This window comes from Chionomys nivalis, chromosome 8 (genome assembly GCF_950005125.1).
Source record: "Chionomys nivalis chromosome 8, mChiNiv1.1, whole genome shotgun sequence".
NCBI lineage: Eukaryota > Metazoa > Chordata > Mammalia > Rodentia > Cricetidae > Chionomys > Chionomys nivalis.
In genome coordinates, this window is record NC_080093.1 from 87,500,443 (window position 1) to 87,527,487 (window position 27,045).

At 47.0% G+C, this 27,045-nt stretch overlaps 1 protein-coding gene across 3 annotated transcripts in view; it reads left to right on the forward strand.

Annotated features, from left to right (window-relative positions):
* The window catches only part of Scube2 (signal peptide, CUB domain and EGF like domain containing 2), a 73,051-nt gene that overhangs the window by 28,316 nt on the left and 17,690 nt on the right, over positions 1-27,045 (forward strand). For 2 of the 3 annotated variants that reach the window (XM_057779075.1, XM_057779077.1), the window contains 8 exons: positions 269-391; positions 4,806-4,922; positions 6,107-6,229; positions 6,624-6,740; positions 6,980-7,066; positions 8,767-8,871; positions 13,242-13,397; positions 13,736-13,942. In XM_057779075.1, coding sequence (XP_057635058.1) covers positions 269-391; positions 4,806-4,922; positions 6,107-6,229; positions 6,624-6,740; positions 6,980-7,066; positions 8,767-8,871; positions 13,242-13,397; positions 13,736-13,942 — 1,035 coding nt within the window. The remainder of the gene's footprint in view (positions 1-268; positions 392-4,805; positions 4,923-6,106; positions 6,230-6,623; positions 6,741-6,979; positions 7,067-8,766; positions 8,872-13,241; positions 13,398-13,735; positions 13,943-27,045) is intronic. The other variant, XM_057779076.1, reaches the window with a different exon arrangement.

Here is a 27,045-nt window from a genome sequence, read left to right on the forward strand (position 1 = left end):
CTGAACATGACATCACCACTCCTTTCCAAGGTTTCTTTCCTTGATGCTTTCAATGTCATGGGCAGTCAGAATGGTTAGCTGGATGAGGGACTTGTCTTTCAGCCAGACAGGAAGATGCTTATAAGACTGAAACTCTCAGTGAACATTGTTAAGTGCTCACGTGGTTCTGCTTTTCTTTCTGAGGATAAGGGAAACACACGACAGCAGTTTGGGGCCCGGGGAAGCCAGGCAGCTATCGCTCTCTGATTCTAGGGCTTGCCCGTTACAGATATGGATGAGTGCCAGACCCGGAATGGAGGTTGTAATCATTTCTGCAAAAACACCGTGGGCAGTTTTGACTGCAGCTGCAGAAAAGGATTTAAATTATTACCAGATGAGAAGTCTTGCCAAGGTGCGTGTGTGTGAATCGGTAGCTGGGGTGTGCAGGGAACCCCGGGGGGGACAGAGACGGTGTGGGTGAGACCTGCTCCTGATGGCGTCGTGGACTCTAGTCTCCAATCCGGATGTCACTTGCTTCATCTTAGGCTGAGTGAAAGCATGGTGTAGCTCACATATGTTTGGAAACTAAGCTGTTGACATCAGAGACTGCCACAGAAAGGCCTTCCGGTGTGACTACAGCAGAAAGCCCTGCTAGAAAGGAAACAATGCATGATCAATCAAAGTTATGGCTGGATCTTGAGATTAGAGATCATTTTCCTCTTCTAAAATTTATTTTACTGCAATTGGATATTTGAGAAAAGTTGGCAAAAATCTGTGCATTTGGATAATACTTCTTCCTAGCAAAAAGCCGAGGTCAGTTCATCCAGAACCAGCTGGCCCCTTCTCCCAGCCCTTACAGTGGATGACTGCTCTGTGCACTTTGAGGTGGGTGCAAGGGGGTGATAGGAAAAATACTGCTTGGCTCATAGGAAGATTACGGACCCGACCCCTTTTCTTTTCTTTCTTTTACTTGAAGGCTTATGTTTTTAAAGTTATTTTTAAATATGTGTATGTGTGTATCTGTGTGGGGGCAGGTACATGTAAGGTGCCCACAGAAGCCAGAGGCATCAGATACCCTGGAGCTGGAGTTACAGGTAGTTCTGAACCACCTGGTGTGGGTCTGGGAGCTAAACCCCATCCAGTCTTCTGTAAGAATGGTTGGTATATGCTCTTAACACTGACCCATTTCTTTGGCCCCGATTGACTCCCTTTCAACTGTATCCTCCTCCCACATAAGGTGAGCAGCAGCTGTCAATGTTAACAACTGATTTAGGACAAGCTTCATTTTTATTTTTAGATAAACAGCTTTCATGCCTTATCAGTACATAAGAAGGAAGTCTCAGGATAGATACACTGTCATTCACCTTGTTCCATTTCTGGGAGTAAGGGCTGCCTTACTTATTTCATTAGACATCTGAGCATCGGGGACTCATTGATGGCTGGAAATGTAACTCAGGTGGCAGATGCTTGCCTAGCATGCACAAAGGCTTGGGTTGGACCTCCAGCACTGCATAAACCGTACATGGTGGCACACATCTGTAATCACCTGTTGTACTAGAAGCAGGAGGCCTAGAGATTCAAAGCTATCCTTGGCTACATATTAAGTTTGAACCCAGCTTGGCTAGAGACCCAGGCAAAACAGACAAACAAAATCACAAAAACCTCAAATTGAAGCCCAACACTGTATAAAAATCAGGATATAAAATGTAATATTGGGAGCTGGGGAGACCCACCTACATCCACCTACAAAGCTGTATGCGGCGGTGTGTACCTGTAATTCTAGTCATGGGAGGCAGAGACAGGAAAATCCCTAGAGCTAAATGACCAGTCAGTTTGGCGGAATCAGCAAGTTTCAGATTCAGTGAGAAACCCTGTCTCAAAAAATGAGGTGGGAAACAAGAGGAAGCCTCTGATTCTGAGCTTTCATACACACGTGCACACACATGAACACACATACACACACACGCAAGACAAACGATGGAACAATGAGCCTTCATACACATGTGCACACACGAGCACCTATACACACACACAGCAAATGGAACAATGAGCCTTCATACACATGTGCACACATGAGCACATACACAGCAAATGGAAGTGAGCCTTCATACACATGTGCACACACATGAACACACACATACATGCAAGACAAACGATAGAACAATGAGCCTTCATACACATGTGCACACACACATGAACACATACACACATACAAAGCAATCTGAACAATGGGCCTTCATACACATATGCACATACACACACATGAACACACACACAAGAAAAATGATGGAACAATTTTTAAGAAAGACGCTTTACAGAGTGCCTTCCCTTTGTTTTTAATATATAATTTGCCAGGCAGTTCAAATACATTCTCCTTTAAATTCAGTGAGTTAATTCTAGATAATTATTTTGTGGTTTTCTTTGGTTTGACTTGGAAAGCAAATTTGCTGTTCCATACAATGTTTCATAATGTATAGGGCAAGAAATATGTTTAAGCTGTGTAAACACATTAAAAAGGAATTAGGAAAGTGATCTCATTATTTTTGGCAAAGCAGAGGTCCACAGTGAGCAGCCAAAGTCAGCTACTGAATGAGGGCCCTTCGTCAGCAACTGGCTGGAGTTAACAGATCTCACGGAATGGCATTGAGTGCCAGGAAGGAACCGACTTTTTCTCATTTTCCACCATTGCTCTTGGTAGAACAAATATTTGCACAGAGTGAATTTGCTGAAGAAACTGTCAGGATTGCTGGGAAAATCCAGGGAAGAAGGGCTTTGCAAAAATTTCCCTTCTGTATTTTGCATTTTCATTTTTCTTGATCCACGAACCCCCATCCCTGCTCACTGTTGTTATTTTGAGTTGAATTGAATCCTGATTGGTCTGGAGACTGCTTAAACTAATGACCTTGAACTCTCGGTGATCCTACTGCCTTGGCCTCCCAAGTCTGGACACACACTACCACATCTGGCTAACATGTTTGCCTTTATTACTATAGCTTTTCAAGGCATGTTTGGTGTAGACAAAGTGGTCCAGTCCAATGCTGTGGCTGTCGGCCACTAAGTGTGACCCAGGTTTATCCATTTGGAGGCACTAATTAAGACAGTCCCAAGAGTTCCAGGAGTGAGACAGAAAAACCCATGATGAGGTCCACAGATGCAGCTTCCAGAGTCGGTGTGCATGGCTCTGCTTGCTGTTAGGGATATGTCCCCACTGAGCCAGGGACATAGAGGACACTGGGGAGAGTAACATGGTAATCCTCCACCACAGAGGAGTAACAGAACAAGAGATTTTCCAAGTAGATCCACTCTGTGCCTTAACCGACCCGATTTCAGCATCTTTCATAGAAAATCACACAGAGGGCATTAAGACACAGGATCAACAGGCTTTTGGGGGCCGGAAGAGTAATTCTGTAAGATGAGAACTAGGTAGTAGCCAGAATTGTCTCCAACCAAAGCGTTTTCTCTTTTTGTTTCACCATCTAGACATAAATAGATAAAATGATAATGAATGGCTAGTTTATAAATTATTATTTACAAACTAAGCTATAAACCTATTCTTTTTCTGTTTTTGTTTTTGTTTTTGTTTTTTTTTTTCAAGACAGGGTTTCTCTGTAGCTTTGGAACCTGTCTGGAACTTGCTCTTGTAGACCAGGCTGGCTTTGAACTCACAGAGATCCGCCTGCCTCTGCCTCCTGAGTGCTGGGATTAAAGGCGTGCGCCACCACTGCCCAACTGTGAACCTATTTTTAGGTATCTCATTTGCCTTCATGTATGTTAGTTTGCTTTCTATTGCTGTGATTAAACACTGTGATCAAAGCAACTTGGGAAGAAAAGGCTTTATTTGGCCTACATGTCATATCACAACCCATCATTGAAGGAAGTCAGGACAGGAACCTGGAATCAGGAACTGACTTATTGAATCCTCCTTATTGGATTACTCTTCATGGCTTGCTCAGCTAGCTTTCTTTCTTTTTCTTTTTAAATGCTATTCTTATTTTATGTGCTTTTGTGTTTTGTCTACATGTATGTATGAGGGTGCCAGATCCCCTGGAATTGGAGTTACAGTTGTGAGCTGCCATGTGGGTGCTAAGAATTGAACCCAGAACCTCTGGAAGACCAGCCAGTGCTCTTAACCACTGAGCCATCTCTCCAGCCCTTCAGCTAGCTTTCTTGTACCACTCAGGACCACCTGCCCAGGGATGACACTACCCAGAGTGGACTGGACCCTTCTGCATCAGCTGTTAAATGCTCCACAGACTTGTCTGCCAGCCAATCAGATAGAGATCCTTTCTCAGTTGTGAGATCCTCTTCTCAGGTGACCCCAGATTATGTAAAGTTGATAAACACTAAAACAACCACAATTTATATAACTTAAATTTCTCAGCCCTGCACATGAGTGAGTGAGAGAGATCACATGAACATCAAAGCAAGTATAGTTTGTGGTATAATTTACAACCAAGCGGCTGGAGAGATGACTGGGGTTAAGAGTACTGGCTGTCCTTCTAGAGGACCTGGTTTGGTTCCCAGCACCCACATGGTTCCAGGGGACCCGACACCCTCACACAGACATATACATGCAGGTAAGACACCAATGCACATAAAAATAAATCTTTAAAAAGAAAAGAATTCACAGTCAAGGAATGTGGGAACGGCTGTAATTATGACGGCTCCTCAACACAGTCTTTGATACAAATGAGCAAAGCAATGGGTTCATCCGTCTTCCTTACCTGTGTTGTTTTGAAGTTAGTCAGCAACTTGTGATTGCGACAAACGCCTCTACCCACACAGCTGAGTTGGCATCAGCTCCCCTCTCTCTTTGATAATTACAGATGTGGATGAATGCTCTTTGGAACGAACCTGTGACCACAGCTGCATCAACCACCCTGGTACATTTGTTTGTGCCTGCAACAGAGGGTTCACACTCTATGGCTTCACCCACTGTGGAGGTGAGTGGACCGGCCCTCTATGGGAGCCCGAGCCCGGGAGCAGGGCCACCACTGAGGTTTATCTTCCTATATGGGACAAAGACTACAGTCTTGCGCAGTGGCAACAGGGAAAGAAACATGTTAATATTTACCCCATTAGCACATTGGGTATGGGATGGGGCGCAGAGGACCTGAGCTCTGTCAGCTGTGGATTCATCAGTGGATTGACTTGTGCTCATATTTGGAGAACAGGGTTCTTGCAGGAGCTGAGACAATAACTCATTCTTTCCAGCAGAAGATAATGTTGCTGTCTTCAGAGGGGCTTGGCCGGGCACCAAGCAGACTCGTAGTTCTGTTCTGCCCGAGCACGGGCTGCAAAGCCTGGTTCAAGCCCTAGTGTTAGGCTTGGATCTGGAAGTGGCATTGACTCTATCCCTTCATTCTGTGCCCGTTTAACAGTCTATGATCATGGCTCACACCCTTACAGTCAAGTAGACTGTGGTATGGATAAGTCAGATTTTGTGCCAACTGACTCTCACTTTACTTCCCCGGCAATCAGCAGTCACTGAGAATAGATCTAGACCCCAGACCTACTAGTCTAAGGTCACCATGGTGATTCTAGGTATCTGTGGGATTGAGGACCACAGGCTGGAACACTTCCTGCCAGTTCTCACACCCTGTGTTTGAGAAGAACAGATAATGGTACTTTGCTGTAGATGATAGTGTCTCCCTTCTCTCTTTCCACACATTCTTGGCACATCTAAAAGCATCCCCGACTTTACCCCATCTATCATGAGATCCCAGTGAGACACCCCTTGAACACAGATGTCAACCTTCCAGCTTGAGTTCAATTCCAAGTTATTGGAGATGGGTAGGTTCACACAACTTCCCCTCTCTCTCAGCTATAGAAAGAGTCAAATAGGGAGTTTTAATTCTGTGTCTCTCTTGCTATGTAGCCCAGAGGATGATGGCGTTTTAATTTCAAAGCCCATGCAGGGTCTGAGTCTAGACATCTGAGAGTGGTGTTTCCTTTTGGGTGTTCCTGTCAGTGCCTCAAACCTCCCAACCCAGGCTCATGCCAGTGAGGAGTGCAGTCAGCAGATGCGCGTCCCTGAAAACGCCTGTCTGACGCGAGACTTGTCTAAGGGAGAGGCAGTCAGCCCTTGACGTGACTGTTGTGACAGGGGACCCTTTTGGTTCCACAGACACCAACGAGTGCAGTGTCAGCAATGGAGGCTGCCAGCAAGTTTGTGTCAACACAGTGGGTGGCTACGAGTGCCAGTGTCATCCAGGGTACAAGCTCCACTGGAATAAAAAAGACTGCGTGGGTAAGAGGTGCCATCCTTCCCTAGTTCCCACGTGGCTACAGGCTCACCCTGAGTCCAGGGTTTGAGACTCTGTATGCTCCACACTCCACCGGGCCCAAAGTGCACCTTTCCCATGGAGTCCCTCTCCCTGGAGCGTAAACAGCTGGTTTTTAACAAGTTCAAAAACCAGGAGGTACCTTGCAGGCTCCTTGACATACAGCTCTGTGCTTCTGCCTAGATTGGAGCTTGCTTCTGTTTTGTGGTTGCTTCTCTGCCTGAACAGCAGACAAGTGCCCCCTTGACCTCGGTGGGAGGCGAGGCTGGGGAGGGAGGTCAGCTCTGCCATCTTTCCGTGGGGCCTTTGGTGTCCTCAGCTCTCATTACATTTGCGTGCGTGCTTCTTTGTCCTGTCTAGAAGTGAAGGGCTTCTTGCCCACCAGCACGACGCCCAGTGTGTCCCTGCACTGTGGTAGGAGTGGTGGAGGAGATAGGTGTGTCCTAAGATGTCACTCTGGCGTCCACCTCTCTTCAGGTGAGTGAATCCCGGCACAGTCCTCATGGCACGGCCTGTAGGTGTTGGATATAATCAAAGGGCATCTGGGTCTGGACCAGATACTTCTTGAACCACCAGAGGCCCACACTTTGAGAGCCCATATCCTGGGTATTTTTCTAGCGGCCTATGTGGAGTGGGGTGGGGGTGACTTTAATTGCTACCAGGATAGCCTGTCATCTTGCTTACGCGTTTTGACAATTCCACATTCTATCTGTCAGGACTGCAAGAGGCCTACTCTGTCACCTGCGGCTCTTCCTCTTCTCTCAGAAGCAGACAGCAAAAATCAAATGACTCTGATTTTGGGGGTAATTACCAAACTGTGCTCTTGCAGGGGCTCATTGCATTCAATGGCTTCTTTCCTGGGGTGCTGCTCACGGGGGTGACTTTGTTGGCTCTTTTCTTATCTGGATGCTCTGAGCACATCACAGGATGTTCTTGTCCACAGCTGTGGTGTCTGATCTCTCACCTGCCTGTGGAAACCAGACTTACTGAGTGTCCCCTGTCTACCTGGAGGTCCCGTTCAACCTGGGTGGGTCACCGTACTGAAAGAGGGCCACAGAGAGAACAGTCTGAGGATCCCAAATTCGCTCTATCCTCGAGCACTTTAAAGGCCCAGTACAGGGACCATGCCTGGACGTGTGACACTGGAGGAGGTGGCATGGACAGGCTAGCGGAAGTGGGGTTCTGTCTCAGGAAAGAAACCCAGACCTATTCCAGTTCATTACTGGAGGCCTCATCTTCCCAGAGAAGGACACATTTGCCGTTTTGTTACAAAACTGTCCAAATAGAGAATTACATTATATCTTGATGTCTATATTGTAAAGATGTCGAAAGTTTGAAATTCCATGCCAGATGGTAGTTTAGAAGTTAAAATACTCCAGATCCTATACACTATATTCCTAGAGCTATTTAACCCACTCGAAACTTTATGTATTAAATATTGGAGGCAGGTCTCACTTTGTAACCCAGCCTAACCTGGAACATATTGTAGTTCAGGATGACCTCGAATTCATAACAGTCCCGCCTCAGCTGCCTAAGTGCTGGGATTATACGCGTGAGTTTGCCACACTTGGCGGCATCAGTTTTATTATTATCAGTGATTATAGGCATCAATTTTATTATTATCCTCATTAATCAAAGAAACCAAGGCCCAGAGGGATGGAAGAACTTACTCAAAGTGACTCAGTTTGAGTTCAGAGTCTTAAGTGCTGTTCTTTGCTGCCCATTCTGATGGATGTTAGGATCAAGGCAGAGGAGGAAACACGGTCTGGTTCATCTGGGATGCTCTAAGCATTGGTAAGAAAATAGCTAACAGTCCTTACTACGTAACAGGAAACCAGCTGAACATTTATTTTTGCCATTACCTCATCTAATCCTTAACAATATCCTGGTAAAACAGGTGCTTGCTTAACTGTGTGCATTTAACACCCGAGCAACCCGAGATAGGGAAGATTAAGGGATGCGCTGAAGTTTTCACAGATCAGAGGGCTTTCGATTAGAGGCATGGGCTCCAGCAAAACATATAGTTAAGATCTATTTTGGGAGAACAGAATTCTGTACTACTCCATCCCAGACCCAGAAGTGGTAGCCACATCTGGACTGGCAGCCCCGCCAGCCCTGTCCTCTCTGGGACACGGAAGAGACTTCCCCCAGCAGTCTTATTCAGATTCAAGCAGAAGGATTCTAGCCCTCCTTTTCTCAGGGAGACAGAAAAATGACCTCATCTTTTGTCTGGCTGTGGAGACTGTTTGGGGCCCTTTCTCTGTTACATTTAAACATTGGAGCCATCTCTCTCTTGAGATAAGTTTAACTCTGAGGAGGCTCCAGGTGAACCTGTGTGTGCCAATGGACATTTCATGATCCAAACCTTTATTGGGTCATCTTAAGAGGGGTTCATCAGCTACAACATGTAGTGAAGCCCAGCCAGCGGGAGCTTGCCACCACCCTCCGGGTGTTCCCTCCTTTGCCTGTGAAGGTAATTTCTTTTACTTATTTCTTTCTGAAGATGCCATCACCGTCAGGACAAGTGTAACCTTTAAGCTAAATGAAGGCACGTGTAGTCTGCAAAAGGTTAAGCCGTCTCCCGAGGGCCCACGACCAGCGCTACCAGGTATGGAATTGGATGGCTGATGCAGGGAGCTTGCCTGCATGTTGGGTAAGGGACCTGCGACCAGCTGAGCTGGAGATGGCTGTCCAGCTGATGCAAGGACATGTCAGATGTCACTGAGCCATTCAGAGTCTGCGGGGACACCCCTCCTCTCCAAGAGGAGTGGAGCCTGCACTAACTCCTGTGCGGTTCTGGGCTTATCCCAGAAAGTCCTTTGTGAGGTCATTGTTGAGGCTCTGGAGAAACACTGGAGCTCATCCGAGTCAGTGGGGCTTGAGAAGAATCAGCCACTTGGGACTGCTTTGGGTTAATGTTTCTGATCTTAGGGTTTGGTTGAAGTGCAAGCTATGATAAAAGGGCAACAACTTGGCAACAACACTGGTGAACAGACAGAATGTCCAGGGTTCTAGCTGCTCTGCTGTTTGGAAACTGTGGCCCCAGGGCTGGGAGGAAAACAAATGTCTTCCAAGGATGGCTACACTTACTGGAACAGGCGAACCGTGCTGCTTTCTTCCCTAGCTTTCCTTTCCATCAGAACCTCAGAGAATACTTGTGGAGTTTAAGATAAATCAAGACAAAGATTAGGAAGATTATTCCCCCAGTCTACCCTGAAACAAATGGACCTAGAGCTCATGCTTGCTATTGTGACTGCCTACTGGTGTACAATCAAGATGCATTTTGGTGCCTCCATTGATGGAACATGTGCACCTATTAATTATATGTTTTCAAAGAATGTTAATGGTGTGGGAAGGTGTCTTGTTATGTGGCTGAGATAGTAGTCAGGTGTGGTGGCACACACCTTTAGTTCCAGCACGCAGGGGCAGGAGGCAGAGGCAGGCAGATCTCTGCGTTTGAGGCTAGCCTGATCTACAGAGTAAGTTTCAGGACAGCCAAGGCTACACAGAGAGAACCTGTCTCCCAAAACAAAAACAATCAAAAAGGAGATATAGAAAGGGGGATAGTAGAATTCTATATGTCTAACTAATTGAAATTATATATAAATGGAGCTGAAGGAAAAAGCCCCAGAAAGCTGGATATATTATTAGTAGTGATGATGTCTGGGTAAGACACATATGGTGGGTGACTCTGATTTTCTTCTATATTTTTCATTTTCTCTTTTCATATTTATACTTTTCTAACTTTTATTAAATTTGCTCTTCTAAAATGTCATGCACACACACATTGCATCCTGATGACTGACGCCCCTCCACCCTCTCTTCCCTTCCTCCCATCCCTACCCCTGTCCCCTTCCTTATGAGTCGATCTCCCACATTCAAGCCTTTTTAATTTGCTTTGTGACAGAGTTCAACCAGGGCCATCCGTATGCCCATAGGGTTGGAGTAACCATAGGCTTGGAGTAACCATTGGAAGCTGAGGGCACGTTGGTAGGTACGCAGCTGAGGAGAATGACTGTCCTCCCTCAGAATCTGTCAGTACATAGTTCCGTAGGGAGGGATGGGGCCCCATGAGCCCCTCTGAGCTCCATGATTGACTGTTGGCCGGCCCATTGCAGGTCGCCGCAGCTGCAGTGAGATCATGGTCGCATTGGCTGTGTTGTGGCCAAAAGAAAGTATGTCAGAGCCTCCTCCCCGTCTTCCATGTGTCACAGCCTCCTCCCCGTCTTCCGGCTCTTACTTTTATTCTGTCCCCTCTCCCGAGATGCTACCTGGTCTTAATGGCTGATAGGAATGTCCTGTTTAGGGCTGAGTCAATTTTTTTTTAACTTTTAAATTAGGAAAGTATTTTTAGTTTTTAAATTTTATTTTATGTGTATGGGTGTTTTGACTTCATGTGTGTCTTTGTGCCACATATGTGCCTGGTGCCCAAGGAGGCCAGAAGAGGGTGTCTGATCTCTTGGAACTGGAATTACAAGCACTTCTGAGCCACCCTGCAGATGTTGGGAATCACACCTAGGTCCTCTAAAAGAACAGCCAGTGCTCTTAACCGCTGCGCCATCTCTCCAGCCCCAGTATGACTTATTTTTTATTTTCTTTCTTTCTTTTTTGTCGAGACAGGGTTTCTCTGTAGCTTTGGTTCCTGTCCTGGAACTAGCTCTTGTAGACCAGGCTGGCCTCAAATCACAGAGATCTGCCTGCCTCTGCCTCCCGAGTGCTGGGATTAAAGGCGTGCGCCACCACAGCCAGGCTGGATGACTTATTTTTAGAAAGTGATTTTTATTTGTGCATACATGTGTGTGGGGAGTGTGTGCATGTGAGTGTAGAGCCGGCAGAGCCCAGTCAGCTCTCTCCAGAGCTGGACTTCCTTGGGAGCTGTGAGCCATCCAGTGTGGGTGCTGAGAATCAAACTCTGGGCCTCTGCAGGAACCACTAAACAATCTCTCCCGCCCGGGAACGCACTATTTAAAACATAGATTCTGTCCGGAGCTTACTTCATAGATTGGACCAGTGCTGAAGATGTTAAATAGCAGAAGGAACTCAGAGGAGGGTGGGCAAGGAGGCTGTACTTTTCGTCAGCTTTTCTGTAAATCTAAACTTACTTCAAGATACAAAGTGTCGAACTAAACGTGGTGACTTACACCTGCAATCCCAGCACTTGGGAGGCTGGGGAAGGAGACTGTTATGAGTTCAAGGTTGGCTCTGAGTGCACAGTGAATTCCAGGTCAGCCTGGAATACAGAGCAACATTTGTGTAAAACAAAATAAATAGATAAAATAGTGTTAGGGCCAGTGAGATGGCTCAGCAGGTAAAGAAGCCTGCTGCCAAGCCAATAGCCCGGTTTGATCCCCAGGACCCACACATACGGTAGTAAGAACTGACCCCTGACTTCCCCATGGCACGTGTGAGCCATGACATGTGTGCAATCGCACAAAAATGTAACCACAGTATAAAAAAAGTAAGGTAAAAGTAGTTTTCATATAGATATGGGAAGTTGGACAGGGATGGTGCACACCTTTAATCCCAGCATTTAGGAGACAGAGGCAAGAGATTGATTCTCAGAGTTGGAGGCCAGCCTAGTCTACAAAGCAAGTTCCAGAACAGCCAGGGCTACAGAGAAAAACTCTGTTGGAAACACACACACACACACACACACACACACACACACACACGCATGCACGCGCGCGCGCGTGCACACACACACACACACACGCATGAAAATTGAAAGGAAAACAGGTTCAGATTTAACATCCATTAAGCTTTGAGGTCAGCTCACAGGACTGAGGAGATGGCTCAGGCTCAGAGCACTCTGGCCGCTCTTCTAGAGGACCCAAGTTCAGTTTCCAGCACCCATGCTGGGCAACTCACAACTGCCTGTTACTTGAGCTCAAGAGATCTGATGCCCTCTTCTGGCCTCCTTAGGCACCTGCACACATGTGGCACACACACACACACACACACAAATAAAAATACTTTTTAAAACTATAAAATACAAGTTTGGGGAAAAATATAGGTAGAAAATGAATTGGTCTCTTCCTCTGGCCACAATGGTCTATTGCTTTGTCATTAAAGACTATAGCACAGATAACTTTAGTTCAATGAAATCAGTTTTAGAAGAGATGCAAAAAGGTTTTGTGTATATGTGGTCCTGCTTTGTAGTTTGGTTTGGTTCAGTTTTGTCTCTTGAATCAACAGATTCATCAGAAGCACTGGGCAGAGGGGACACCATGAAAATTGAAAAATCAAGAATAGGGACGTGCAAAGTCCACCTCTTTTTTCTGTAGGCGGGGTTTTTCTGTGTAGCCCTGAATGTCCTAGAACTCACTCTGTAGACAAGGCTGGCCTTAAACTCTAGAGACCCGTCTGCCTCTGCCTCTCAAGTGCTGATATTAATAGCATGGGCCACCACCACCTGTAAAGCCTGTCTTAGAGCAAGCCTTCCACCATCACCCTACGAGGATACTGTTTGGTTCTGTTGAATCTTGGTGCCATTTACTTTGTCGTTGTTTAAAATGAGACATCACTGTTGATGTCTGTTCTGTCTCTCCCTTTGGAATGGAGTTGCACCAAGGTCATTCAGACAGGAAGGAGGGGTTGGTTTCGTTTCATTTCCTGTCTGAAGCTTCAGCATCAGGCCATCCCAGTCCAGCTTTGAGAACATCCAGTACCTTCGCCAACCATCATCAAAAATACAGAACAATTGCTGCCCCCTGGTTCTTGTTCTCCGCATATGTGGCTGGCCAGTGGGAGACACCCAGGCTGTACCCATGGAAAGACTGTTCCGGAACTAGACTGTAACGTTACACAGTAATGAAAATGTCTCAGGGCTGCAGGCTAGGGGCTGGCAATGGCTCGGCATGTGGAGTGAATCACGCGGTCCCCAGAGGGTTGTAATGAAATGTTTACTGAGCCCCAGCGAATGCTCAGCTCAGTGGTCTGCCAGGACTTGGCTCCCGATCATTTTGTTTCTTCATACAGAGAGGCACAGCTCAGTAAAAGAGAGCTTCCAGTACGCAAACCTTACATGCAGCTCTGGCAAGCAAGTCCCAGGAGCCCTTGGCCGACCGAGTGCCCCTAAGGAAATGTTTATCACGGTTGAGTTTGAACGGGAAACTTACAAAAAGGAGGTAACAGGTTGGTCTGAAAGCCGTCTGCCATGCCAGGCTTCATGGGGCTCATTTCTTCTCTCTTTCCCTTCCATTCCATCGTTCCTGGGGGGCAGAAACTAAACCCTCAAGTATCTCCTGTTTGATTCCACCCTCACAAATTACACTAACTTAGTCTAGAACCTGGTGGAGAGGTTTCCCCTCTACTTCATAAAACCCAAAGCTACCATTTGGCTCTCAGAATTTTGTGTTTGAATTGAATGCTGCCCAGCTTGCTAGGTTCCCAGCTCCAGGGGACTTGGGATGTCGGTAGGTCTAGCCTGGACATCCTCACTGCAGCCTGAGGACCTGTCCCCGTTTCCACAGCCTCCTGCAATCTGAGCTGCCTGGTAAAGCAGACTGAGAAGCGACTACGGAAAGCCATCCGCACGCTCAAGAAGGCTGCCCACAGGGAACAGTTTCACTTGCAGCTCTCGGGCATGGACCTCAACATGGCTAAAAAGTCCCTCCGAGCGTCCGAACAGCGGGAGGAGACCTGTGGAGTGGGGCAGAGTCAAGAGGAAAACCAGTGTGGTGAGTAGCCCAAGGTGATGACTGACAGGCCTGTCGGGAGTGCTAGGCCTGTGAGCAAGGGAGCCAGTGTGAGACCTTGGCCACCTTCCTTCTCTGGGCTCACTCCAGAGACACCAGGGATGCCTTTTCTCATCTGCTAAGCTGCTGTGTTTTCACCAGCCCTGGAGCTCCCAGGGAGCTAAGGTGGGACTTACCTGTCTTTCCCTCATACTTGGCATGTTTGCTGCCCTGTGGTAGGCAGTGTCTGTGGAACCAAAGGACGGAAAAGCAAATGCAGGCTTGGCAACACTGCCCGGCTAGTGTGCGCCTCTAGACCACTCTCTTGTGGTCTCTGTAGTTACTGCTTTTTGGATTGGCCCCTGGTGATAAGGAGTGAACTCATTTCTGTCCACAGTTTTGTGCAAAGGCAAAGCCAGATGTCACGCAAGTGCCTTACAGACACCCGGGCTTCAGGTTGGGGCTCAAAGCAGTCTCAGTTCCATGCATGGTGTGTTGTTGGTGTGTGTTTGCGTGTTTCAGAACAAATACCGGTTTCTAGATCCAGCAAGAGACTCCAGGGTGGTCAGATGTGAGATTTGCTCTGTGTAGTTACGAGACAGACTGCCTGAGAAGTCTTGCAGAGGGAAGTTGGGGGCTCCCTTTATAAGTATGATTGACTTGGTTCTGATCTGCTAGGAACACAACCTTGCCCCAGCTCCTTTGATGGAGTGATAGTCTTACGGGGCAGGGACCAGCATCTCCTAAAGGTAACAGAATGAATCCTGAGGTCTATGTTCTCTTGCTGAAAGTCTCATTGGTGGGAAATACCTTGGACCAGCAAACAGTTGCCATGCAAGCACAGGACCTGGATTTGATCCCCGGAACTCATGTAAAAAGCCAGGCTTGATGGTTTCTTCTTGTATTCTCAGTGCTGGAGAGGCAGAGCAGACAATCACTGGAGCTTGCTGGCTGGGCAGCCTGGCCTAACCAGGGAGCCCCAGGTCCTACTGAGAGACCCTGTCTCGAAAGGAAAGTCTGGATATTATCTGAGGAACAACACTCTAGGTTGTCTTCTGACCGCCAACATGTGTGTACACGCATGTGCAAGCACACATGCACATATACACCCCACACATACCCTGTGCATGCCCCCAAATGATAATAGCTTTTCTTTTTAAAGATTGAATTTGTAGTCTAATTCCAAAGCTCGTTTTCACTCCCTGTGTGAGGTAAAGTTCAGTAAGGAGATCCCCCCAGAAGCAGACATCTGTTCTGAAGGGTCAGGAGACGCTTGGGCCCGAGGGATGGCGCGTAGGTAAAGGGTAGGACACTGGTGTTTCTGCATGCGTATGGCTGAATAGCTTCATTCTGGAGAGCTCTCAGCCAGAGCCACTGCTCCAATCTTTTGCTTCGCCAAAGCTTAGAGAACACCGAATGTAACTGCCCCCAAGGGGCCGGTTCCCAGATCGTCTTGACTCTTATTCCAGCTGATTTTCTTAAAAAGAAAAGAGGGTAATAAACCCAGCTGGCTGGTTTCTCACTTGGACTCTTCAGAGTTCCAGTCTCCATACCAAATTAGTGACAAGAGCTGGCTGCTGTGGTTCTGCTTTCCAGGGTGAGCGGAATGAACTCTTGGGCAAGCAGCCAGGCAGGTCCTCTTTCTGGTCTCTGGGAGCTGAGTAGCAGCGCCCCCCTTTCCAGGCCTGTTGGGGTAAGGACTGTGGGGTGGTTTCGTCAGGAAGACTGTGGACAGTCGAGAATTCAGGAAGACTAGAGTCAAGGCCTGTGAGCCTCAGGGATCTTGTTTGCACAACTGGGTGTGCTTTAGGGGAGCAAAGACCCAAGAAGAGGATTAGGCCTTACTGACTCAGGCCTCTGGGCCACAAGCCTATGGCGGGGGCACCAAATAGAGTTAAGTTGTTATGGTATATGAATGTGTCCCTGGCATGCCTATCAGCTAAATTTGGTTGGCTTCTTTCTTTCTTTCTTTCTTTCTTTCTTTCTTTCTTTCTTTCTTTCTTCCTTCCTTCCTTCCTTCCTTCCTTCCTTCCTTCCTTCCTTCCTTCCTTCCTTCCTTTCTTTCTTTCTTTCTTCGGTTTTTTGAGACAGGGCTTCTCTGTGTAGCCCTGATTGTTTTGGAACTCGCTCTGTAGACCAGGCTGGCCTTGAACTCAGAGACCCATCTGCCTCTATCTCCTGAGTGCTGGGATTAACCTAGCATGGATTTGTTTCTTAAAGAGGAAGTGTGTTTCCTCAAAAGCTTCCTCTAACACTGAAAATGAATCCTGTACCCAACCAACATGGGACCAAGTCAGGCGACAATGTTGAAGACTTTCCTGTGGCGGAAACACAGCACAGAAGTGGTCAGAAAGGGAGGATCCGGGTACAAAGAAGGGTCAGGTATACTAATTAGAAAGGATTTGGGAGACTGTGAGACAGCTCAGCAGGTGAAGGCACTTGTAGCGAAGACCCGAGTCTGATCTCTGGGATCCACGTGGTAGAAGGAGAGACCCCTTAAATTTGCCAGGCTTATTGCTATGTATGAACTCTTGTTGGCACATGCAATGGAGACAAGCCTAGGAATGAATGTCCTTAGTTTTTTTTAGAAAATATTTTCAGCTTCTGTTTATTATTGTTCCTGTTACTATAATGAAGCACTGGAGGTTGGATATCTTTACAAAGAAAAGGGTTGATTTTGGCTTATGATTCTGCATATCAGATATGAAAGCCCACATCTGATGATGGCTTCTTCTGGCCGTAGTCCCAGGAGCCCAGGCCTCAGATGGCAGGAGATCTGGGCATACATGTAGCTCTTGAGTTTTCTCTCTTTTTCCTGTTTTGTTTTGTTTGTGTCTTGTGTAGTCCTGGCTCCTTGAACGTATGACTGTAACTGATCCTCTGGCCTCAGCCTCCTGTAGCTGACATTATTCTCCCCATTCTTGTTTAGCTAGCAGTGCTCAATCACATGGGCCCCATTCTCATGAATTTACATAATTCTAATCATTGCTCCCCAAAGCCCACCTCTAAAGATCTTAGCTTTTTTTAACCTTAATACTTAATTAATATTACATTTCAACACATGTGCCCTTTAAACCATACCCAGACCATAGCAGGGCCCAGCAAGGTGTCTTAGACGGCCTGACAGGGGAATGGAAGCCACCATGCTTGTGTGCCTCAAATGGTACAGCAATGAATAGCAGGAAGCATTCTTCCCACATCTCCCCAGCCCTGCTTCCCAGCACTGCTAAAATTGGCTATATGTTTTATGCATTCATAAAAATGAACCGTTCTTTTATTCATTGATAGCTATCTATTAAGTGTACTAGGTACCACTGGGATGCTGAGACTCCTCTGAGGGAGACAGACTAGCAAAATTCTCAGCCCTTGAAGCTTACAATTTTTGGAGAAAGAAGCAGGCGGGCTACCCCATAAGCAAGGACACAGATTATGGCCAAACAATGGCAAGGATATGGAGAACAGGTCACTTGGGATGGGAAACAGAAAGACCCCAGGCATGGTGAGGAGCAGGGAGGGATTGTGTTCCCCAGCGTGTAGATGTGGTCAGGGAAGGCCCCAGTGCAAAGCACAATGGTGCAGACACACAAAGGAAAGAGAAAGAAAACTTGGAGATGCTTGGAAGAAAAGCATTCCAGGCAAAAGAATAAGAAGTAAAATAAAAACCCCTACAGGTATAAGAAGGAAGCACAGGATGGTAAGGGCTGGGAGCTGAGGGAATGACCTCAGGGCAATAGCAGAGGCCCAGTTCATACTAGGACAGAAATCGGTGGGTTTTCCTACCCATAGTTCCCAGGCTCAGCCCAGGAGCCCACAGACTCTCCAGTCCCAGTCCGTATTTAAGAGAGCAGTATCTGTTAGCCTGGCCCATGGGTTGATGTTGACATGATTCCTAATTTTCCTTGCAAGCAGAGCTACTGTGGATAGCCAGCCTTCTTTGTGAAAATACCAATATTCTCAAACCTTAGAGTTTTGGAAGTGTAACTGCCTATGTCAACACTGGTAGATACTGCCAGCTCACCCTCTCAAATTCCCCTCAAGGCACACTGCTTCTAGCACTACACGAAAATGTTCAGTGCCCACATCCTCACTTTCGTGAACTATTTGTCATTGGTCCTTTTAATCTTTGTAAGCGCAATAAGCGAAAATAATAATAAAATCACTAACTTTTTTGATCAGTAAGAACACACAAATACATTGTCTTAAATTAATTGTATTTCTTCTCTTAAGAACATTTATAGGTTCTGTCTAGTTACATTAAATTGTTTTCCCCAGATCATTTAAAAAATTAGTCAGGCATGGCGGTGCGCAGCTTTAATCCCAGCACTCGGGAGGCAGAGGCAGGCTGTTCTCTGTGAGTGGAGGCCAACCTGGTCTATGGAGGTAGTTCTAGAATATCCAGGGATACATACTGAGACCCTATCTCAAAACAAAACAGTAAATAAAAAGTAAAATAGAGCTTAAGGCTGACAAGATGGTCCCATGGATATCTTAGGGTTTCTATTGCTGTGAAGAGACTCCATGAGCACGGCAACTCTTATAAAGGAAAACATTTAATTGAGGTGGCAGCTTACAATTCAGAGGTTTGGTCCATTATCTTCATGGCAGCATGCAGACAGATGTGGTGCTGGAGAAGGAGCCGAGAGTTCTACATCTGGATCTGCAGGCAACAAGAAGGAAAGTGGTCTTACACTGGGTGTAACTTGAGCATATGAGACCTCAAAGCCCTCCTCCACGGTGACACACTGGCCTCCAACAAGGCCACACCTTCTAATAGTGTTACTTCCTATGGTCAAGCATTCAAACCCATGAGTCTAGTAGAGGCCATTCCTAGTCAAACCACCACAGTGGGTAGAGGTATTTGCCACTGGAAATGCTGATCTGAGTTCCGTCCCCAGGTTCCACACGGTGGAAGGATAGCACCAGCTCCCTAGGTTGTCCTCTGTTTTCCACACATGCTGTGTGTGGCGTGTGCCTGCACACGCATAAATAATTAAAAATTTTTTAAAAATAAATTTTAAAGTCACAAGTTGCAACAAAGAAAAGATTCACTTTTGGTCAAATAGAAAGACTTTCTTATTGTCATTTGTACATCCGGCATTGTAATGAATTTGTGAATTTAGGAATTTGGCACTGGGGACAGCCTGTTCTTCAAGTAACCTTTAGACCATCTGTGATCAATTTTAGCAAGATGTCAGAAAAGAAAAGCAATTCTGGGACTGGAGACATGACTTAGTAAAGTGTGCAAGAATGAGGATCTGTGTTTGCGTCCCCTGCACCCATATAAAAAGCTAGGCAGATGGCGTGCACGTGTAATCTCTGTTCTGGGGAAGCAGAATCAGGAGGGTCATTGGAGCTCACAGTCAGTCAGTCTAACTTAATTAGTAAGCTCCCAGTCTCAGTGGGAAATCCCTTCTCAAAAAATAAGGTATAGAGCAATTGACAGATACATACTTACACCCATATGCTCCATATAATAACATACATATACACACACCAACATGCACACATAGAAATAAATACAAATAAATGAATAAGAAAAGAATTCTATTTTACAAACTACAGATTCCTGGGTTTGAAGCTGTAGCTCATAGTAGAGTCTTTTGTTGAGCATATGTGAGGCCCTGGGATGGCTCTTGAGGGACTGGAGCGGTGGCTCAGTAGTTATGAGCACTGCCTGACTCTCCAGAGGACCTGGACTTGATTCCAACACTCACAGAGTGGCTCATGACTGTCTATAACCCCAGTTCCAGGGCATCTAAGGCCACCAGGCATATACATGGTTTACAGACACACATGTAGTCAAAATACCCATACACAGTAAATGAATGAATAATAAACAAATATTTAAAAAAAAGAAATGTGCTTGATAAGCTAGGCATGGTGGTACATGATTTTAACCCCAGAATTCAGGAGGCTGAGGCAGGAAGATTAAAAAGTTTGAGGCCAGCGAGATCTATATAGAGAGACTTTGTCTCAACAATAACAAGAACAGAATTTAGTAAACTGCTGACATTTATCAAAGACTTACAATGTGTTCCATATTATGTTAAGTGCTCTGTATATATTTTTGCATTTAATCCCTCCAAGTTCATGTTATGTCCTTTTTATAGATGAGTAGAAGGCATAGAAACCAAGCTTTCCCCTGCTAATTTCAACCAGCAAGTGAATGTCAGAGGCAAGACTAAATCCAAGTCTGAATCAAAAACCTAGGCTTCTGACTCTCCAGTCTGAGTATCCTCCTGAACAGGGCTGAGCCCTGGGCCATCCCTTCATACTGTACCCAGAAAGTTAAGTGTCCACGCTGTGGAGGATAGAAAGGAGCTCTGGATAAATAAGAAGCCTTCGTGTGAGCGGCACACAGTCTTTCCAGTGCAGGGTCAGACAGAGATGTATTCCCCAAAGAGGGATGCCTAAGCCCAGTCTGGAGGAGGCGCTGTTGATGGGGGGTGGGGGAGCATTCAGACAGTGGCACAGCCTGGAGAATCACAAGAGAGAGGTTGTGCACGGAGCTAGGCCTGCATATCAGCCTTAGGAGCCTGGAGATCCAGGTAGGGTAATAGGCTCAGGGGAGGCATGAGCAACCTCAGAAGACCTGAAACATTCTGCTAAGGACTGTTATTTTCACCTTTCCACACCATGGTGTTAGTCTTAGCTAAGGTTTCTAGTGCTGTGATAAACACCATCACCAAAAGGGAGCAAAGGGGCTTCTTTCTGCTTATGTGTCCCAGTCACACTGGGGCATCACTGAAGAGAAGTCAGGGCAAGAACTCAAAGCAGAACCCAGAGGCAGGAACTGAAGAGACCACAGGGGAATATAGCGTACTGGCTTGCTCTTCATGGCTTGCTCTGTTTGCTTTCTTGGTGTTCTTCTTTCTTTGGTTATTGAGCTAACCTTTAATGTCTGAGTCATCTCCCCTACCCTCAGTTTGCTTTTTCATACACCCTTGGGTCTCCTACATAGGAATGGCACCATCCATAGCGGGTTGGGCTCTTCCATATCAATCACTAATCAAGAAGATGCCATTAATTACCAGTTAATCCGATAGGGGCATTTTTCCAGCTGATGTTCCCTCTTCCCAGATATGTCTAGGTTTGTGTGAACTGAGATTTAACCAAGACGTGTCCGAGTGATATGTGTATTTGAGAAAAATCTTTCTGCCTGCATGGGAAGAGGTGGGACTGTGGGCAGAAAGGCTGGCTGGGGAGTTTCAGTGTATCACACAAGAGGTGCTGATGTCACTGAGGTACTACTGATGGAGGGAGAACACAGCGGATCAGAGGCACATTAGGAGGAGGGGCGGCCTTTGTTAAGACAGTGAACAAGGATCCACCAAGAGAAAGTGCTGAGGGAAGCTCAGCCATTTCCGATGCAGCTCTGATCCTGCCACTCACTCCTCATGTGTCCCTTACCCCTTCCATCCCTGCTCTACATGCAGTGGGTGCTGAGCTAAAGCCAGCAGGTTGGTCGAATGGCTGAATGAATGTGGTCACTGGACAAGACGAGATTTGTAGAAGCAGAAAAAAAAAAAGCTCTTGAGGAAGCTTGAAACTGAGATGCCAAGGAGACTCAACGCCCAATATGGAGTCAAAGGGAGTGAGGCAGAGAGGGATCCGTTAGAGACAGAGATGGCCTAGCTGGTATGAATATTTGCTGCTCTTCCAGGAGACAGGAGTTCAGTTCTTGGCACTCACATTGGGCAGCTCACAATCGCCTGTAATTCCAGCTCCAGGCCTCTGAATGCACTTGCAGATAAGTGCGTGCACACTCACAAACACACAGAGAGAGGCACACACAGATAGATAATAAATTAAAAGGATAAAGATGAATTTAGGGGTATAATGAAAAGGAGAACTAGGGGGAAATTTCTTGAAATCTATATAAGAGATGATGATGAGCTAAGGGATATGGGTGCTGTGGAGATGGGGACCAGGATGGGTGAGAGGCAGTGGAGGAGGATGCAGCTGAGTGATGGGGTAGAGAGCAGATGAGTGGGGGGACAGCTGTGGTCTGGAGCATTAATAGCAGGGGGAAGAGATGCCACTTACTAAAAGAGCAAAGCCAGAGCCTCGGAGAGGAAACGGTGCCCCCGAACAGGACCAGCTGAGTTTCCAGGCAGAGGTGTTGCATTGTTTGTTCCTCCTGCTGCCGTGACAAAACACTTGACAAAAGCAGTTTTTAAAGGAAGAGCTTATTGTGGCTCACAGTTTGGGGCCGTAGTCCATCGTGGCAGCAGGACCATAAGGCAGCAGGTCACATCGTATCTACAGCTGGGAGCAGGAAGAGGTAAACACCGATACTCAGCTCCCTTTCTTCTGTTTATTCTGGGACCCCAGTGCAGAGGATGGCGCCACCCATAGTTAAAATAGGCCTTCCCTTTTGGTTAAACATCTCAACAGATATAGTCAAAGGTGCATCTCTAGGTGATGCCACACTCTTGTCAAGCTGACAGTTGAGATTAACTCGGGCAGGTGTCCACAGATATCTGTGCAAGCAGGAAGATTTCCATCTCCCTGTCGAACCCTCCTGTCATGCCCTACACACGTGCCCCAGCTGTTGTGCCTGAGGCCTGCTCTTCCACACCAGTACTGAGCCTACACCCTCCGTTCCTAACCCGCGTGGTTCTGCTGTTGTGTGCCATCTCCCCTCCCCCCCCACCGAGTCCTCTTTCTCCGTGAGATCACTGCTGGCCTCATATAACGTCCTCTCAGGAAACATCCCACCCTCCACTGATTTCTTGCTTGTCCTTCCCTCTTTGTCCCAAGGAACAGAACCTTTTGAAAGGACTGTACCATCTTCCTTGCCTTCCATCTTCCCCTCAGTCTGGGTTCTTTCCCCAACCTCACCCTGGGGAAGCTTTCCCAGGATTCCTAAGGACTGCCACATAGCTACCTCTTACTGCACATGCGGACTTGCTCTGCGATCCTGCAGACCGCCCCTCCCGCTGCAAACACGCTGTTTCTGTGGGCTGCGGACTTCTGATCCCTTTACCTGGATGGCAGCTCCCCTTCCGTTTTCAGTACTGGTTCTTCCCCAGCTTCCTAGTACCTAGCGACAGGGGTCCAGGGCTCAGTCCTGTCTCCTTCCTCTATCTTCTTGCTTTTTTAGTTGACCTCTGTTTTAAATACCACTGGAGAGACTGGGCGGATGGCAGTAGGTAAGAGGACTTGAGTTCAAATCCCTAGCACACTGTAGAAACTGGGCATGGCTACGTTGGAAAGCAGAGCCGAGCAGAGCCCAGGCTCATTGGCCAGCCAGGCTGGCTGAAACAGTGAGCTTCAGATTCAGCGAAAGACCCTGCCTCAAAAAACAGGGCGATAGTGCTAAGGAAGACACCTGATGTCCCTCTCTGACTTCCGCATGTATGGACACAGGTGTTTATATGTACAGAATGAGCAAATCATGCTCACAATAAATAAATAGATAAGTAAATGCCACCATATAGTGACAACCCCCTAACTGCCCTATTCAGCTATACGTCTGTCTGTCTGTCTGTCTGTCTCTCTCATTCTCCCCACTCTTCTCTTTCTATGGTTTAAATGTGTAATTTTAATATACATCTGAATTTATGACTGTTTTCTGGTACTACTAGCTAATATAAACAATAAATGGCAACAGATAGGACAAGGCAGAGATTAAATACATATAATTTGAACTGGCTTTCCTCTTTAGGTAGACTCTTTCCAACTTGGCGAGGTTCACCGTTGATTACACTGGTGTAAATCCATTTCTGAGGCAGACTTTTGCTGCTAATGCGTTATGTGACTCCTGTCAGATCTGATTGGTTCGTGACTGTTTGTCTGGTGATACGGCTTGACCAAGAGCTAGTAGTAGCGGTGGAAGATGGCCTCCGAGGAGGCACCCACAGCTGCTTCCCGTCATTTTATGGCAGTTAATCACTTGGTTTGAAACTAGATATTATAATCAATTAAATCTATTTGACCAGTCACAGTCAAACCGTAATTCCTCAGAGTGCATGGCAAGAAGTGAATTTATCAGTCCGTCTACATAGCCAGAGTCGTGGGATGCCCACGGTCTACATAGCCAGAGTCGTGGGATGCCCACGGTCTACATAGCCAGAGTCGTGGGATGCCCACAGTGCTCTTTGCTGAGACATGAACCATCATCCCCGCCACTGTCTCGTGACTCTTGGACAGGTGGATTGACTGAGGGCTGGTCTTACACCATATACATAATCAGTGGAGGCTTGTTTCTTATTTAATACAGAGAAATGAATACAGAGAGATCCAAGAATGTTTTCCTTACACTTCTGAGTCATCTAGTAAACCCTCAAAGTGCACTGTGTCCCCCCAAGAGTGCAGAGAGCTAGCTGGTGTCCTAACAATCAACACTGGATGGATACCAGACTCCCTGTTTCCTCCTCCTCCTCCCCAACCACACCTGCCTTTCGTCCTCAGGAAACGGCCCTCCTCTTCATACAGTGGCTTCTGTCCAAAGCTGGAGCTTTCCTGGCATCTTCCCTGCCGCACCTCTCACTCCTCCACTGGTAAATCCTGTCAACCCTGCCTGCAGGTAGGCCCCTGAGCCCAGTTAGTATCCCCTCCTCCACTGTCACTGCTGGCTGGCTTCCAAACCACCCTCCTTTCCCCTGTCTGTCCTCACAGGCTCTGAGTGTTCTCCTTTCCCTTCCTGCCCTCAATCTGTTCTCATACACCAGCCAAAAGATGGCTTAGAGACAGGACTTCTGTCACACCGTCTGCGCATTCAGGACCTCTGTAAGCCTTCTTTCCTTACCGTGGCCTTCGAGATCCCACACAACCTGCCTTGCTTGTTTTATATTGTTTGGTTGGTTTGGGTTTTGTTTATGTTTTTTGTTTTTGATTATTTGCCTGCCTGCTTTTCAGTGTCTTACTATGTAACCCAGGCTAGCCTTGAGCTCACAGCGCTCTTCCTGACTCAGCCTCCCAAGGGTTAGGATTATAGGTGTGTGCTCTTTATTTATCCGAGATAGGGTCTCACTGAGCATAGGCTGTCTTCAACCCTGTAATTCTCCCGTTTCAGCCCCTTAAAATACATCTCCACTCACCCCACCCCTTCCCCCCATTCCTGTGATAGAGGTCTTCTGTACTAGACACTCTCATGGCGAGACTCTTTCCCAGCCACCTTACTGAAACACACACGCAGACACTGGGTCCCAGGGCTCTGTTTACTTTGCATTACCGTGCCCCTGCTTGGCACTTCACTGTGTGATCCTTTGCCTGTTTACTGTCCATACTCTCCATGAGAACAAGGGCGCTATTAGGATAGGGCTATATCTGTCCCCTTCTCTGCTGCATCTCCAGATCCCAGAGTAACACTAGACACATAGCTCTTGTTTGGTATCATTGTTAAATGAAGACGCTAATGTTTCTTCATGAGCACCACCGAAGGACAGGGCCAGCAAGATGACTTAGTGGGTGAAGGTGCCTGCCAGCAAGGTTGATGACTTGAGTTCAGTCCCTGGAAACCACGAATGAGAACTGACTGTCCCTAGTAGTCTTCTGGCCTGTTCCCCTCTTCACACACAAAGTAAATAAAACGTAAAAGAAATTTAAGAAGAAAGAATGAAATTCCAAGGACAAGTGACAATATGCAGAGAGGGCCCAGCACAGCTTTCCAGTGGGTGGGAGGATTTAAACCGAGGACCAAAAAGTCACTTTAAAGGAAGTGAAATTTTGGCCCCACTTAACTAGACATGAAGAAAATGTAACACACACTTGGGTTCCCCGCAAGGGAGGTACCCAGCTGGGCTCATTTCTAGACCTAAACCATGGGGATGTTTGCAGACAGCAACCCTGAATGCACCCCAATATCCTGCAAAGACAATGAAAAGGCTGTTCTTCAGTCTAAGGAGTTGCTTGTCCTATAATCCTGGGGTATTCTTTTAAAGCAGGCTCTAGCCAGGATCCTAGCCACTGCACTGCCTTGGGAGCCTTGAGACTTGCCTGGGAGCTGGGACAAAGCAGCCACCCCGGGGTGCCTTGGGAATCTGCGTGGGCTGCTTGTGGCTCTCCATCAGAAGTCAAGACTCAATCCTTAAGACAACGGTGAGGCGCTGGAGAGTGGCCTCTTTTATTAGGTTCATGCTCTTAGCTGCAGAGAGACCATAGTGTTTGCCCATAGCCTGAAACACTCAAAGCCCTCGGATCTGAAAAGAGGGCAAGCCTTTAGGCCTCTTTGTCACCATTAATCCTGGTCCCTGCTGCTTTCTACCCTTTTGCATCAGAAAGGCTTTCTTGTATTTCCCCCCCTTTTTTTAAGAGGAGGAGAAACAGCTGTGCGGGATTTGAGACTAGGATTTTAATGGTCACTGACAGCACACAAAAGCTTTACTGTGTCAGTGAAGTGTTCTGGGGGCAATTGCCTCCTTTGTCCCAGGGTAGCAGCACAAGCAGGTCACTCAAGGGGAAGAGAGAAGCAACTGGGCATGGGATCGAGGCCCCATCCAGCGCACACGCACTGTGCCGTTCCCAGGCGTGCATCCTGGTAGTCAGGGTTCCGCCGTGCGTTCCTTGTGGAGGAAGCCAATGTATCTGGAAGGTGTGTGGCATGGATTCTGTCCCTGGGTCTTTCTGTATGGAAACCGTGACTGACAAGATGGGGTTGTTTGCAGGTCTTTCACCGTGGGGAGGAAGAAACAGGGTCTTCTTGACCACAGGGCAGCCCTTTGATCAGTTAAGAAATCCCAACTGATGTGGGAGGATGTGAGGCCTCTTCAAGTGGAACCTTGACAAGGGTTGGGGGTTGGGTAAGTAGCTTCAAGGTAGAGCCATATGTAGATAGTCCTGTGACCATCCTGGTACCCTGTGCAGCGAGACACAGGTCTAGGCCTGAACATGGGCACGGTGTTTTCCTCCAGAGGAGCCGCTGGTGCCAATCATGTTGATCTGCCTCCACGTAAGGATTGACTTTGCCACTAGGATGGCAGTTATAACTTAGGTCTCTGTCACCAGCTCTTCCTCCGGTGGAAATGGTGCAGGTTGGAGGCACTCTGGTCAGGCTAGCATTGATTTGCTTTCCACCAGCCTCCATGACATCTCGGTTGGAGAAATCTATAAAAGTTATTCTCTTATTTACTAGCCCACTATAGACACTGGGATGGATGGGT